General features: G+C 38.8%; 1 protein-coding gene across 1 annotated transcript in view; it reads right to left on the reverse strand.

The window, feature by feature from the left end:
* Positions 1-9165: 9165 nt before the first annotated feature.
* The window catches only part of NOL11 (nucleolar protein 11), a 30739-nt gene continuing 22728 nt past the window's right edge, over positions 9166-17176 (reverse strand). Inside the window, exons 17-18 of the mRNA XM_055332616.1 lie at positions 13504-13611; positions 9166-13340 (exon numbers count right to left, since the gene is read on the reverse strand). Of these exons, the coding sequence (XP_055188591.1) occupies positions 13224-13340; positions 13504-13611 (225 nt within the window). The 3' untranslated portion in view covers positions 9166-13223. The remainder of the gene's footprint in view (positions 13341-13503; positions 13612-17176) is intronic.

The raw sequence follows: 17176 nt of genomic DNA on the forward strand, positions 1-17176 counted from the left end.
GAAAATATAGGGCTCTTTGGTAAAAAAGCAAGTGAAAAGTGTCATTAAAGGTAATACAAATAAACCTTTTCCCTTTCTTCTAAAGTGTCTTTCTCACTTTGTCATGGTGCCTTTTGCTATTTAATGCTGTGGTCCCTTGGGGCATGGGTGGTACTTACAGGGCCTGGCCCTACAATGAGATGCAGGCACAACCAGAAAGTGTTACAGACATTAAAAAATGAACTCCATATACTTTTCATGTGTCAAGAATTATTATTGCTCAGGGCGCTGGGGTGGTTCAGTTGGTTAAGCGTCTGCCTTTGGCTCAGGTCATGATCCCAGGGTCCTGGGGTGGAGCTCTACATGGGGCTCCCTGCTCAGCGGGGAGTCTGTGCTTCTCTCTCCTCCCCCACTTGTGCTCTCTCTTGCTATCTCTATCACTCTCTCTCTCTCTCTCAAATAAAATCTTTTTAAAAAGTACATGAAAAAAAAAGTACATGAAAAAAAGAATTATTTTTTAAAGATTTATTTGTTTGTTTGTTTATGAGAGACAGAGACAGAGAGAGAGAGAGAGAGAGAGAGAGAGAGAGAGTGTGAGAGAGGCAGAGACACAAGAGGAGGGAGAAGCAGGCTCCATGCTGGGAGCCCAACGTGGGACCCGATCCCGGGACTCCAGGATTGCGCCTTGGGCCACAGGCAGGCGCTAAACTGCTAAGCCACCCAGGGATCCCGAAAAAAAAAAAAAGAATCATTAATCTTTTGATTCTCTTTCCTAACCATTTAAAAAATATAAAAACTGTCCTTAGTTTGTGAGCCATAAAAAACTCCAGTCAATTAGATATGGCCCTTATAGTTTCCAACCTCTGAACTAGATGACCATTTTATTAACTGAACATTTAAAACCTGCATAGATTGGGACGCCTGAGTGGTTCAGCAGTTGAGCATCTGCCTTTGGCTCAGGGTGTGATCCCGGAGTCCCAGGATCATGTCCCATATTGGGCTCCCTGCTTCTCCCTCTGCCTTTGTCTCTGCCTCTTTCTCTTTGTGTCTCTCATGAATAAATAAATAAAATCTTTAAAAAAAAAAAACTTGCATAGACTGACAGAAAAGCTTTTGTGCAAAATAAAGGGAAAATGTGGCTGCCTGTAGAAATGAAAAGTTTGTGGTAGTTCAAAGAGAAAAATGGTAGGAGATGTGAAACATCACATGATTTTCAGTATTACATTAAACTCAAAGCAGTACCAGATTCATCCTGTAAGCAGCAAATTTCAGAAAAATGTAATTCACCACAGCAAATTAAAGATGCTAATTTCAATTTTATTGATTGTAGTTCTGAATTATTTTTAGTACTTACTTTTCCCTGTACAAATCTTATCCATTCAAAGCCTAGGTCTAACCTTCTCTCTCGAACAATATTCTAGGCCTGGGGCTCCAAACAGAAGTCCAGGGGTGATGCCCTGTGACTGTTAGAATATGGATGAGGTGAACGGAGAAAAATTAGGGCAAAATAAAGAAGACTTCTTCTTAGAGGTTAATTAGCAAAACAAAGCCTTGGTAACCTTATGTCAGATCCCAGGATCCTTTGGAAATTATACAGACCCATGATACCAAAGGTTCGGGAAACACTGCTGTAGATTTTTCTTTATATAGCACTCCAATACTCATTTGTTTGGCATACAAAGGTGAACTTGCATCACTACTGATTTTGCTTTGTTGGTTCCTCATCTAGACAGGAATAAGCACATAAAAGGCAGGAATTCTGCTTCTGTGTCTAACCAATCCCTTGGATCCTTACTTAGCTGATGTTTATAGGAACTTTCCTCCATCTTTTTTAATTAATTAATTAATTATGATAGTCACACACACAGAGGGAGAGGCAGAGACATAGGCAGAGGGAGAAGCAGGCTCCATGCACCGGAAGCCCCACGTGGGATTCGATCCCGGGTCTCCAGGATCGCGCTCTGGGCCAAAGGCAGGCGCCAAACTGCTGCGCCACCCAGGGATCCCAACTTTCCTCCATCTTGTAGTTATTTCCTACCCAGGCTTTCTTATCCAATCATTATCATTCAGTAATTTTTATTTTTTATTTTATTATTTTTTTAAGATTTTATTTATTTATTCATAGGCATAGAGAGAGGGGGGCAGAGACACAGATAGAGGGAGAAGCAGGCTCCACGCAGGGAGCCCGACATGGGACTCGATCCAGGGTCTCCAGGATCACACCCCAGGCTGCAGGCGGCGCCAAACTGCTGCGCCACCGGGGTTGCCCTCAGTAATTTTTAATGATACTTAATCCCCCTACTTCATCTGCTAACAGTTCCTAACGGAGGCTGTTCACTTGCTTCTCCCTGAACCATAGTCCCATTTGCCCTGGCACACAGGATCAGCAAGAAAGGCTTAAGATGGGATCCTTGGGTGGCTCAGCGGTTTCGCGCCTGCCTTTGGCCCAGGGCGCGATCCTGGAGTCTTGGGATCGAGTCCCGCGTCGGGCTCCCGGCATGGAGCCTGCTTCTCCCTCTGCCTGTGTCTCTGCCTCTCTCTCTCTCTCTCTCTCTCTCTCTGTGTCTATCATAAATAAATAAAAATAAATCTTTAAAAAAAAAAGAGAGAAAGGCTTAAGACCTTTAGCCAAATACCAATGGTCCTAACCGATACTCTCCCAAAGGTTTTAGTATATTTGCACATAATTAATACTTTTATTTTTTAAGAAGAAATTTTAAGTCTTTTATTCTTTTCTTTTTTACAGTAGGCTCTATGCCCAAGGGGCTTGAACTCATGCCCAATACTTTTAAAAAATTAATTAATTAAAAGATTTTAAAAATTTTATTCATTTGAGAGAGAGAGATCACAAGCAGGGGGAGCAGCAGAGGAAGAAGCAGACTCCCTGCTGAGCAGGGAGCCAGATGCAGGGCTCCATCCCAGGAACCTGAGATCATGACCTGTGCCAAAGGCAGATGCTTAACCATCTGTGCCACCCTGGCACTCCCCCCATACTTATTTTTAAAAAGAACTTGAGTTTGAGCCCAAACACTGCCACTGAGGAGCAAGCAATCTTGAGCAAATCCCTCAGCTTCGTGGGGGTACCCAGCGGACTCAGTTAAGCTTAAGACTTTTTTTTTTTTTTAAAGATTTGATTTATTTATTCATGAGAGGCAGAGAGAGAGAAGCAGAGACACAGGCAGAGGGAGAAGCAGGTTCCATGCAGGAAGCCCGATGTGGGACTCGATCCCGGCACCCCAGGATTACGCCCTGAGCTGAAGGCAGCTGCTCAACCACTGAGCCACCCAGGCATCCAAAGCATAAGATTCTTGATCTCGGGGTCATCAGTTCAGACCCCATGTTAGGCATAGAACTTACTTTAAAAAGTTTAAAAATTAAGAAAAAAAATCTCTCAGCTTCTCTATCTGTAGGTAAGGGATGAATTATTATTATTGTTATTTTTTTTTTTTTGAGGGAGAGAGAGCATGTGCGTGCAAGTGGATGGGTGGGGGAGCAGAGGCAGAGGGGAAGAGACACTCTTAAGCAGGCTCCACACTCAAGAGTGAGCCAGGGCTCAATTTCATGATCCTGAGATCATGATCTGAGCCGTAATCCAGCCAGACACTTAACTGAGTGAGCCACCCAGGCACCCCAGGGATGAACTCTTAATAGCTATGGCACTTCCAGTGCTACAAATCAGTGCTACACAAACATTTGCAGCTTCTCTATAATTGGACAGATTGCCTTTTTAGTTACATAATTTCTTATTAAAATATCTCTTTGAAAAAAAATATCTCTTTGATCCAGGAGAGAGGAAGCACTGAAGATTTAAAAAGTTCTCTGTGTTCTCTGTTACACTATAAAGGAAAACTATAATAGAATTAAAAAAAAAAAAAGATCAGGGGGACACCTGAGTGGCTCAGGGTGTGATTCCTGGGGTCCTGGGAACAAGTCCTGTATCGGGCGCCCCGCAAGAAGCCTGCTTTTCTCTCTGCCTATGTCTTTGCCTCTATGTGTCTCTTGTAAATAAATCAATAAAATCTTAAAAAAAAAAAAAAAAAAAAAGCAGAGATTTGAAGCAAAAGTAACTAAGATCTGTAGTAGAGAACAGGTAAGAAAACAGACTCTTTAAACATTTCCAGAGAAATTCCACCCTAGGGGATCCCTGGGTGGCGCAGCAGTTTGGCGCCTGCCTTTGGCCCAGGGCGCGATCCTGGAGTCCCGGGATCGAGTCGCACATCGGGCTCCCGGCATGGAGCCTGCTTCTCCCTCCTCCTTTGTCTCTGCCTCTCTCTCTCTCTCTATCATAAATAAATAAATCTTAAAAAAAAAAATTCTACCCTATAGAAAATGCAACCACATATTGCCAGTAGAATTATTTCAGAGAAATATTTAGCATCAAAAATACAACAGGAAACAGCACTACTCATTAAAGATAGAAGTACAGACAAAACTTCCTTTGAGGGCAGCCCTGGTGATGCAGCGGTTTAGCGTCGCCTGCAGCCCAGGGCCTGATCCCGGAGACCTGGGATCGAGTCCCACGACGGGCTCCCTGCATGGAGCCTGCTTCTCCCTTTGCCTGTGTCTCTGCCTCTTTCTGTGGTCTCTCATGAATAAATAAAATCTTTAAAGCAAACAAACAAAAAAAACACAAAACTTCCTCTGAAACCCTAAACACAAGTAACTTAAACACACACTTACCTATAACAGAAGTAAACTATTAATTTATACTTAGGGTATCCTGAAAAGTTTAAATAGCTTATTATAAAATTATAAATTGAAACCCAAAGGAACCAGAATCTCATAAAGTTTCTAGGTCCAAATACCAATTTAGAGGATATCTGAATTAAGAGAACTTAAAAAATGATACAATAAAAACATCAGCATAACCCAGACTAGAAATCCTACAGGACAAATGCCCTAATTTCTTCAATCAATGCAATAAAGAAACAAACAAACAAGAGATGGTAAGGCGGTCTATATATTAAACATCATGTAAGGCAGCCCTGGTGGCCCAGCAGGTTGGTGCCGCCTTCAGCCCAGGGTGTGATCTTGGGAGACCCAGGATCGAGTCCCACATCAGGCTCCCTGCATGGAGCCTGCTTCTCCCTCTGCCTGTGTCTCTGCTTCTCTCTCTCTGTGTCTCTCATGAATAAATAAATAAAATCTTACAAAAAAAAAAAAAAAACCACCATGAGACTTATCAACCATTACAATGGGTAAACTTTACTTGTCCCGATTCAAATAACTTGTAAAAATAAATGAATAAAATATTCAGAGATGAAATTATCTGATGTCTGGGATAATGTAAGGAGTGGCACTAAGAGGAGGTATCAATAAAACAGAATTGGGAAAGTACAGATCACGGCTGAAGTTGGGGAATACATATTTGGGATTCATTATACTCTTCTTTTGTTATGTTTGAAACTGCCCATAATACAAAGAAATGAAAAAAAGAAAACATCAATCTTTTCTTTTTAATATTTTATTTATTTATTCATGAGAGACACAGAGAGAGAGGCAGAGACACAGGCACAGGTAGAAGCAGGCTCCCCACAGGGAGCCCAATTAGGGACTGGATCCCAGAACCACAGGGAGCCCAATTAGGGACTGGATCCCAGAACCACAGGATCACAACATGAGCTGAAGGCAGATGCTCAAGCACTGAGCCACCCAGGTGCCCCTCCAAGTTCACTTTAAAGTAAAATAAAACATCTATACTCTAACTATACCTTATATGGCATACAATTTAACATATGACTTTAACAAAATATCCAAATAAGACACTAACGCATACAAATTCATCCAGAAATGAAAAGTGGCCAAGGATAATTAGGTTCACATGAAATATATATATATAAAATATACAGACTTATTTATTTTAGAGCAAGAAAACACAGCGAGAGGTGGAGAGGGAGGAGGAGTGAGAATCTCAAGCCGACTCTCCACTAAGCGTATGGCTCAAAATGGGTCTTGATCCCATAACCGAGATCACAATCAGAGCCAAACCGAGAATTGGACACTTAGCAAGCATACTGAGTCATCCAGGCATCCCTGTTTTACTTATTTTTTTAGATAAGGTCTAGGCCCCACCCCCCCAAAAAAGAACTTTAACTTGTTAATCTAGAAAATGTAGGTACCTCATCACCTCTCATACTAAGGTATTTGTTTCCTTTTTTTTTTTCTTAAAGATTTTATTTCTTTATTCATGAAAGACAGAGAGAGAGAGGCAGAGACATATGTAGAGGGAGAAGCAGGCTCCATGCAGAAAGCCTGATGTGGGACTTGATCCCAGGACTCCGGGATCAGGACCCGAGCCAAAGGCAGGCACTCAACTGCTGAACCAGCCAGGTGTCCCAGTATTTGTGTTTCTGGGAAAGCAAATCAGTGTCCATTGTGTGGGGAATATGGAACCAAAGAGGTGAAAGAGTTTTTTAAATAATGTCCTTTTGGCAACAATGCACCCCTTTCATAAATTCCCTCTTCCCTTCCAGGGCAGTTAGTTTTTAAGTAATCTTGGGGTGCCTGTGTGGCATACTCAATTGGGCATCTGAGTCTTGGTTTCGGCTCAGGCCTGCTCTCAGGGTCCTGGGATTAAGCCCCCAATTGGGCTCCACTCTCAGCGACGAGTCTACTTGTCCCCCTCCCTCTCTCTCTCTTTCTAAAATAAATAAAATCTGTAAAGTAAGCTCTATGCCCAGCATGGGGCTGAAATGTACAACTCCAAGATCAAGAGCTGCACACTCTACCAACGGAGATAGTAAGGTGCCTTTCGGGCACTTAATTTTTTGGTGTTTCACTCAACAAGTTGTCCATGATCTCTAATCTGTTCTACATAGATACTACTAATTTTTTTTCTCTAATTCAAATCATTCTTTCATCCTTAAAATTAGACAATTTCACTTTTACCTATTCCAGACTTAAACCACCTAAATTTTGATCCCATGCCTTGATGGTTACCACCTAAGGAGCTCTGGGTTTGATGGGAAAATTTGCTAGGTCTTAGGAGCAAAAGTGCTTTCTGCTATCTGCATATTCATGCCATAGGTATTTAGAACCTACCAGATAATCTATTGAGCATTATATAAATGGCACCCCATCACACAAGGTGTTCCTATAAACTACATTCCAAGGACTACTGTGAAGCAGGTCTTATACAAAATTTTTCCTACACAAAATTAAACAGTAATTCAGAGTCATATTCATAAGATTAAACACCAAATTACAGTATCTTGTCTTAAAATAAGTATAGAAGAGCATAGCACCTCGGATCTGAATTGTATTAGAAAGGAAATCTGTAATACACAAAACCACAAGTTTATCTGAGGTGCCTGGGTGGCTTAGTCAGTTAAGTGTCTGACCCTTTATTTCAACTCAGGTTATGATCTCAGGGTCATGAGATTGAGCCCCACATCAGGCTCTGCACTCAGTGTGGAATCTACTTGATATTCTCTCCCTTTCCCTCTCCCCATTCATTCCCCTACTTATGCTCCTTCTCTCTCTCTCTCTCTAAAATAAAATAAAATAAAATAAAAAATAAAATAAAATAATAAAATATCCAAACAGCTTTAATAATAGTACATTGCTTTCTTAAGATATGACAAGGTTCTGGGAGGAAGTAACTTAAAATGATGACTCTTGGGACACCTAGATGGCTCAGCGATTAAGCATCTGCCTTCAGCTTAGGGTGTGATCCCCAGTTCAGGGATCAAGTCCCATAATCAGGTTTCCTGGGGAGAGCCTGCTTTTCTTTCTGCCTATGTCTCTGCCTCCCTCTCTCTCTCTGTCTTATGAATAAATAAATCTTTAACAACAACAACAAAAAAGAGGACTCTTGAGGTGCCTAGGTGGCTTGGTTGGTTAAGTGCCTGCCTTTACCCTACTCATGATCTCAGGGTCCTGAGATGGAGCCCTGCATCCAGCTCCCTGCTCAGCAGGAAATCTGCTTCTCCTTCTCCCTCTGCTTTCCCCCTACTTGTGCTCTCTCTCTCTCCTTCTCTTGTTGTCAAATAAATAAAATCTTTAAAAATAAGTAAGTAAATAAAATGATGACTCTTCAGAAAAGTTGTCCAGAATTTTTAACATGTACTTAAATTTGTCTATAGCAAACAGAATTCAAAATATTCTCCTAATTTGGGTATGCTTTTAAGTGTCCCAAAATTATAATGATGATGATTTAAAGAAGTGGAATGAAAAAAAAAAAAATAAAGAAGTGGAATGGTATAATCTAAAGTCACACGTCAGTTTTGCTAAGTACAAAGCTGTGGGAACTGCATGAGACACAACATTTAGGAATAAATTACTGGTAATCCTTTTCAGGCATAGATTTTTCTGAGTCTGAAAACTTTTAAGAATTGAAATATATTAACTATGTAAAAATGTTTTTATGAAAATATTAAATGAAAAAAATAGGGACACCTGGGTGGCTCAGCAGTTGAGTGTATGCCTTCAGCTCAGGGGGTGATCTTGGGGCCTGGGGACTGAGTCCTGCATCGTCCTCCCTGCAGGAAGCCTGCTTCTCCCTCTTCCTATGTCTCTGCCTCTCTTTCTGTGTCTCTCATGAATAAATAAATAAAATCTTAAAAAAAAAAAAAGAAAAGAAAGAGGAAAAAATAGATCACGCAGTACATGTTCAAATATAATAGCTATTTAAATTTGTGAAACAACTCTATCCATGTATATGGCCATCCATCTACAGATTAGAAAGCAGACGGCAGAGATGACAATTGTGGCTATACAGCACAGCGTTCAGTTTTAAAGTGAACTTTATGTCAAAACAATTTCACAATTTCCAATCACAACCACCTAAGTAAAAAAAAACTGATTCAGGGAAAAATTATCAATAGATCTAAAGCCACTGTTGGAGAATATTCCAGAATAAGATAATCACAAAGTCTCAAAGATATATACAGGTTACTTCTGGGGTTACAAAAGGGAAAGGCAGAGGCAATCTAGTAAACCCTACCTTAACTAAGTGATCCGATTTAACATCACCTATGATGGGACAAGTCACATCAATGGTTCCTGATGCTGTGCCTTCTCTGTAGCATTCCCTGTCAAAAACGTTTAATCTGAATCTAATCGCGAAAACAAGATAAATCCAAATTGTCATGGGGAGGTAGGTGGGGGTGGGGGTGACTGGGTGGCGGGCACTGAGATGGGCACTTGACGGGATGAGCACTGGGTGTTATTCTGTATGTTGACAAATTGAACACCAATAAAAAATAAATTTATTTAAAAAAATAAATCCAAATTGACAGACATCAGCAAAATGATTTCTCAAAATACAATATGTAGGGAGATTAAGGAAACATGAAAAATAATTACAAGGCAAGCTCCTTGAATGCATTTTAGCAGGAAAAAGTCCAGGTATAGGAGACATTGCTAAGAAAATTGTAGAAATCTGAAAAAAGACTCTAATCATTCCAAGTAGTACTGTATTAATACTAATTTCCTGAATTTGGGACGCCTGGGTGGCTCGCTGGTTTATTTTTTTATTTTTTATTTATTTATTTATTTTTAAAGATTTTATTTATTCATAGACACAGAGAGAGAGGCAGAGACACTGGCAGAGGGAGAGGGAGAAGCAGGCTCCATGCAGGGAGCCCGACATGGGACTCGATTCCAGGTCTCCAGGATCACACCCCAGGCTGCAGGTGGCGCCAAACTGCTGCGCCACCAGGGCAGCCCTTTTTTTATTTTTTAAAGATTTATTTATCTATTTATGATGGACACAGAGAGAAAGAGGGGCAGAGACACAAGCAGAGGGAGAAGTAGGCTCCATGACAGGAGCCCAACGTGGGACTCGATCCCAGGACCCCAGGATCTCGCCCTGGGCCAAAGGCAGGTGCCAAACCGCTGAGCCATCCAGGGACCCCCTGGCTCGGCGGTTTAGCACCTGCCTTCGGGCCTAGAGTGTGATCCTGGAATCCTAGGATCAAGTCCCACATCGGGCTCCCTGCATGGAGCCTGCTTCTCCCTCTGCCTGTGTCTCTGCCTCTCTCTCTCTATGTCTCTCATGAATAAATAAAATCTTTTAAAAAAATTATTTTTCCTGAATTTGATAACTGCATTGTGGTCATGTAAAATAACAATCTTGTTTTAGAGGATTAAAATGATGTACTTATGGGATTAAACTGAATTATGGGATTAACCTGGATGTTTGCAAATAACCCTCAAATGATTCATTAGAGAAAGAAAAAATATATAGAGTGGTAAAAGCAATATGGCAAAATGTTACCAACAGGAAAGTTTAGGTCAAGAATAAATGGGTCTTGGGATCCCTGGGTGGCGCAGCGGTTTGGTGCCTGCCTTTGGCCCAGGGCGCGATCCTGGAGACCCGGGATCGAATCCCATGTCGGGCTCCTGGTGCAACGAGCCTGCTTCTCCCTCTGCCTGTGTCTCTGCCTCTCTCTCTCTGTGTGTGTGTGTGTGTGTATGTCTATCATAAATAAATTAAAAAAAAAATTTTAAAAAAAAAAGAATAAATGGGTCTTCATTCTTTTATCTGAAAACTGTTTTGCTTAAAAAAAACTGTTTTGGGACTAATTTTTTAATTTAATTTTAATTTATTTTATTTTTTTTTAATTTTAATTTTTTTAAAAAAGAATTTATTTTATTCATGAGACACACAGAGAGAGGCAAGAGACATAGGCAGAGGGAGAAGCAGGCTCCCTGCAAGAAGCCTGATGTGGGACTCAATCCTGGATCCTAGGATCATGCCCTGAGCCAAAGGCAGACTCTCAATTGCTGAGCCACCCAAGGCATCCATGGACTAAAAACTTTTTAAAGGAGTTAGGGCAAAAAGTCCATCTTTGTTTTAAAAGTTCTATACATGAAAAAAAAAAGTTATTATACATGATCCAAGGGCACCTGGCTGGCTCAATCAGAAGAGCATGTAACAGGACGCCTGGGTGGCTCAGCAGTAAAGTGTCTACCTTGGGCTCAGGATGTGATCCTGGAGTCCCGGGATCGAGTCCCACATTGGGCTCCCTGCATGGAGCCTGCTTCTTCCTCTGCCTATGACTCCGTCTCTCTCTCTGTGTCTCATGAATAAACAAAATCTTTTTTTTTAAATGTAAACAAATAAAATCTTCAAAAATAAATAAAAATAAAAAACGACTCTTTTGGGACGCCTGGGTGGCTCAGCAGTTGATCTGCCTTTGGCTCAGGACGTGATCCCAGAGTTCCGGGATCAAGTCCCACATCAGGCTCCTATATGGAACTTGATTCTCCTCCCTATGCCTGTGTCTCTGCCTCTCTCTGTGTCTCTCATAAATAAATAAAATCTCAAAAAAGTAAAATAAAAAATAAAATAATAAGATAAACAAACTTTATTTTTATAGACATAATATGTCATAAGACACAAATGAGATATAGTTTGGTGTTACAAGAAATAAGAGGCAAAAGGTACGCTGCCTATATGTAGTGAACACCAGATGGACTTACTTTCCAGAAAAATTACTGCAAACCCTCAGAATTATTACTCTATAGTATAGCTGGACAGGTAAGATCAATTATTTAATAACTGTATTCAATAACCATTTACAGGGATGCCTGGATGGCTCAGCGATTGAGTGTCTGCCTTCAGCTCAGGGCATGATGCCGGGGTCCTGGGATCCAGTCCAGCATCAAGCTCCCTGTGGGGAGCATGCTTCTCCCTCTGCCCATGTCTCTGCCTCTCTATATTTCTCATGAATAAACAAAGAAAATCTTAAAAAAAAATTATTGAACGCTATGTGTCAGTGGTCTTGTGTTTAATATGCAGAAAGGGTAAGACACAATCCTTGGCTTGAAGAATTCATCCTACAAGAGTCTATTTTCAATTCTACTTCAATTTAAAAAAAAGTTTTTATATATCCTTATAAAATCCTTATTTGTAAATTTAGTGACTCAGAGTGCAGGCAACCTCAGTTTGCACTTACATTGAGTATCAGGAATGTTTCCATAATAATCACAACCTAATTATTAAGCTTTACAACAAAGGTTTTTAAAAAATCAGTGTTTTATTCACTTATAAGGACCATATACAGAAACTGCACTACTATGAAAACCTATATTTTTATTTCTGCTGAGAAGTACTGTATCACTTTAATGTGAACAAGAAGTCCTATTATATAAAGTAAGCAGGACAGTTAATATATGGGGTTACCCTTGTGTTTCTTTCCTCTTGGGATTAAAAAGAGATTAAGCAGACTGAGAAGCTGTCTGCTAATTGCCATAATTGTAACTAAAGTTTATAGAAAGTAAATGACCTAAAAATGAAGGCTTTTTCCAATGCAAATTAACTGAAGCAATTGGGATTCTGTAACTCTGGGCCTCACAATCACATCTGAATCTATATTTCTGCACTAGAATTTACAGAAATTTTTAACGTATTACCCTTCAAATTAAAACAGGTTTCAAAATTATTTACTCAACAGAGACCTGCATAGCTGAGAAATGTTTCAAGTTATGTATAGGGATCTTAATTCATTACCTGAAAGAATGATTTCATTTTTAACAAATATAAACTTGAGTTTATTTTCAAGAAACAAAACACCCATTTTGTCTACATAAAATCTCTCAATGGTCCTAAATCCAAAGAGTTAAAATGGGAAATTCTATGGTCAATCAACTCATAAAACTGTGTTAAGAGAGTTTTTTTTTTTTTTACTATTTAGTAATACAAAAACCTAAATTACCAACTAATTATGAAGATAATCTGAGATAAATAAATAGAAAGAGGTACTGTTAAACTTCTGAGCATGTAAAGCTAAGTGGAAGCAGGGAAAGGACATAAGTGGTAGAAGACAAGCATATGCCTGTACAAAGACCTTTCCCTACTCAGCTTATGGAATTGGCCTCCTCCGTCTCCTGTGAGCACAGGTGAGCTGAGACAGCTTCTCTGATAAAACTATATTCTTCTTAGAATCACTGTTTCAATGGTAACTTTTTTTTTTTTACTAAAAGAACTAATCAAAACACACGTAAGAAATTAGATTTTTATCAATAGACAAATAAGTTTACTTAAAATCAGCTCAGTTACATATTTAAAAAAAGTTTCAGAACCTCTCCCCCCCCAACTCCCATAAACTAAAATAGGTTCATGTGCAACCTACAGTCCAACCTAGGAGCATCTCTAGGTGATGGTCCGGGTTCTAGCTGACACACTTCTCTTGTCACTGAGAGACACTCACAAACAAAACACATCTCTTGCCTGCATGAGTAGGAAGGATTCACATAAAAGAGCTTCATAAAATATCAATGAAGGACAATTGGTGACATCAGAAGAGTTCCAGCACTTCAATAGAATATAATTCTCTATTATTCTTTTCTTGATTTAGTTTCTGCAGTTCACGAAAACTTACTTCAATCTTGTTGAGCTCGGAACAAATGCATATCTAAAGGAAAAAGTTTCAGAGTGACTTTTACCGTGACTCCTATAAGAACAAATCTTTCATGATTACTTATAGTTATTCCAAGATAAAAAATTTAAGGCTTCATTATAATTTAAGTGATACTTGGGTACAAAAGAAACTCAATATATATCAAATAATCACACACCTGGGATTTCACAAATTTGTAAAGACTTAATAGTAGCCTTTTTGCTTCTGGTATCATTACCACAACAGTAAAGTTAGCATCCAGAAGTAGACATATCCAATCCATAATCTGAAGAGAAACAGGAAAAGGAAAGTTAAGATTTTAGATTTAATTTTGGGTTGATTCATTTTACAAAGTCCACAATTATATCAAACAGCTATAAGAGAAATTAGTCACCTTTATAAAAATCTAAACATTTAAGTTTAGAAATGGAGTAATTTCTAATCAATATAAAAATACTCTTCTTGGGCACCTGGGTGGCTCAGTGGTTGAGCATCTGCCTTTGCCTCAGGTCGTGATCTCGGGGTCCTGGGATCGAGCCCCACATCAGGTTCCTTGCAAGGAGCCTGCTTCTCCCTCTGCCTATGTCTCTGCCTCTCTCTGTGTGTCTCTCATGAATAAATAAATAAAATCTTAAAAATACTCTTCTTTGATTTATACTTGTTATTTTACAAGCATAACTGAATTTTTTTCATAGCATTAACAAGTAAAAAGAAAGACAGAGTGATATTTATTACAATGAAGAGTGAGTACTGGTCTCTTTTTTTAAAAGTTTTTAATTTTTTTTTATTTTTTATTTTTTTTATTTTATGATAGTCACACACAGAGAGAGAGAGAGTGAGAGAGAGGCAGAGACACAGGCAGAGGGAGAAGCAGGCTCCATGCACTGGGAGCCCGACGTGGGACTCGATCCGGGGTCTCCAGAATCGCGCCCTGGGCCAAAGGCAGGCGCCAAACCGCTGCACCACCCAGGGATCCCTAAAAGTTTTTTAAATTGGGCACCTGGTTGGTTCAGTTGGTGAAGCATGGGCCTCTTGATCTTGGGGTTGTGGGTTAGAGCCCCATGTTGGGTGTAGAGACTACTTAAAAAATAAAAAAAAAAATTTTTAAAGATTTTACTTATTTATCCATGAAAGACACACACATAGAGAGAGAGAGAGAGAGAGAGGGGCAGAGACAGAGGCAGAGGGAGAAGCAGGCTCCCTGCATGGAGTCCAACATGGGACTCGATCCCAAGTCTCCAGGATCAGGTCCTGGGCTGAAAGCGGTGCTAAACCGCTGAGCCACCCAGTCTGCCCTTAAAAATAAAATCTTGGAAAAAAAAAAATAAAAAGAAAATATAAAATAAAATAAAATAAAATAAAATAAAATAAAATAAAATAAAATAAAATAAAATAAAATAAAATAAAATAAAATAAAATAATAAAATAAAGTAAAATAAAATAAAAAAATAAAATAAAATAAATAAAATAAAATAAAAAAATAAAATAAAAAATAAAATAAATAAAACAAAATAAAACAAAATAAAATAAATAAAATAAAATAAAATAAAATAAAATAAATAAAATAAAATAAAATAAAATAAAATAAAATAAAATAAAATAAAATAAAAATCTTGGGCAGCCTGGGTGGCTCAGAGGTTTAGCGCCGCCTTCAGTCCAGGGTGTGATCCTGGAGACCTGGGATCGAGTCCCCCATCGGGCTCCCTGCATGGAGCCTGTTTCTCCCTCTGCTTGTGTCCCTGCCTCTCTCTCTGATGAATAAATAAATAAAATCTTAAAAAAAATAAAATAAAAATAAAATCTTAAAAAAAAAATCATTGGCAGTTACAGAAAAAGCAACCCACTCATCTCCTACTCTGAAATAGCACTATGCCCCAAGAATAGGGTGTTGTGTATATATATATATTTAAAGATTTTATGTATCCATTTAAAAAAGAGAGGGAGCACACATAAGCAAGGGAGAGTAGCAGGGAGAGGAAGAAGCTAAGTCCCTGTTGAGAAGGGAGCCTGACGTGGTGCTTGATGTCAGGACCCCACATTCTTACCTCTGAGCAGAAGACAGATGCCCAACCAACTGAACCACCCACGTGCCCCAGGGTGTGTGTATTAAAGACGAACTACCATGAACTAAAATACACTTTAATACTCTACATTTATTAAAGTAATCTACACAATTCTACATCTTCAGATGATGCAGTTAACATGCAAATATCAGTTATAAAAAAGCATTAAAGAAACTAGTTATCCATCTAGGTGGAGAGGGGAAGGCTGATTTCTATGAAACTCCTTACAGCAAAATAAATTTTCTATGTATCAAGAAATTAAAGATGGAAAAAGAAACCATGAACATGGGAAAGAAAGGGTGGTTATTTTCATATTCTCAGAGTGGGAATGGCCTTAATCATGACATAACCATAAAGAAGCAAAAAAGAAAAAGCTTAATAATTTTAAGAATTAAAAAATTTAAATAAAATTAAAAATTAAAAGCCTTATCTATGGCAAAGATAACACTGAAAAAAGTAGAAAGTGATAGGAAAGAAGTACTTATAGTACACTCCACAAAAAAAAGGCTAATTTCCTAAAACACAATTCTCATAAGCCAAAATGAAAAAGAAAATGTAATCGAAAAATGAACAAAGAACTTAACATGGCAGTTTACAAAAGGGAATATAAATAGGCAAGAAAAGATGCTTTCAATTCTTCAGAAAGGTACTGGCATTTTTAAAACTAAAAATGTAGAGTGCACCTGGGTGGCTCAGTCAGAAAAGCACAGGACTCTTGATCTCTGGGTTGTGTGTTCAAGCCCCACGCTGGGTGTAGAAAATACTTAATAAGAAGGAAAAAGTGTGTGTGGGTGATTATTTAAAAAAAATTTTTTTTAACTAAAAATGTATGTACCCTTTATCCAGTAATTTCACTTGTGGGAATTTACCCCCCAGGTGTTTTCTCATAATTTCACAAAAGTATCTATATAAAGATGATCACTGAGGGTTTGCTTATAATAGTAAAAACACTGTGAACAACTTAAATGCCAAACAGGGGACTGATAAATTATAATTCTCCATAAAATGAATAGCATTCACGGTTAAAAAGAATTAGGTAGGGGGGTACCTGGCTGGCTGAGAAGGAAGAGACTGTTAACTCTTGATCTCAGAGTTTTGAGTTTGAGCCTAATGTTGGGTGTAAAGACTACTTAAGGGCAGCCCAGGTGGCTCAGCGGTTTAGCGCCACCTTCAGTCCAGAGTGTGTGATCCTGGAGACCCGGGATCGAGTCGCGCACCGCGCACCGGGCTCCCTGCATGGAGCCTGCTTCTCCCTCTCCCTCTGCCTGTGTCTCTGCCTCTCTCTCTGTGTCTCTCATGAATAAATAAATAAAATCTTAAAAAAAGAAAAAAAGACTTAAAAAAATTAAATTAAAAAAAAGGACTGAGGCAGATATATGTTAATTCCTTCAGAAAATGTTCCAAAACACAATACAGAATGAGAAAAGCAAACTGCAAATGGCATGCATACTATGATCTAATTTGTGTTAGAAAGACAAGAGGAAGATATGTTAGGGTAAAGAAAGAAAATTTCTAGACCAAAAAAAAAAAAAAAACTTTTTCTTTTAAAGGTTTTATTTAAAAAGTAAAATAAAATAAAGGTTTTATTTTAAGGAATCTCTATACCTAAGGTGGGGCTTGAACTCATAACTCCAAGATCTGAGAGTTGCATGCTCTACAGAATGAGCCATACATGAATCCCAAAAGAAACTCTTAACATTGGTTATCCCTTAGAGGGACTATGGGAGTGGAGACGCACCTTTTAGTATTATTGGAATTTTTTACTACAGAAATTAACTACTTAACAAA

The sequence above is a fragment of the Nyctereutes procyonoides genome, unplaced genomic scaffold, assembly GCF_905146905.1.
Source record: "Nyctereutes procyonoides isolate TBG_1078 unplaced genomic scaffold, NYPRO_anot_genome, whole genome shotgun sequence".
In the NCBI taxonomy this organism is placed as follows: domain Eukaryota; kingdom Metazoa; phylum Chordata; class Mammalia; order Carnivora; family Canidae; genus Nyctereutes; species Nyctereutes procyonoides.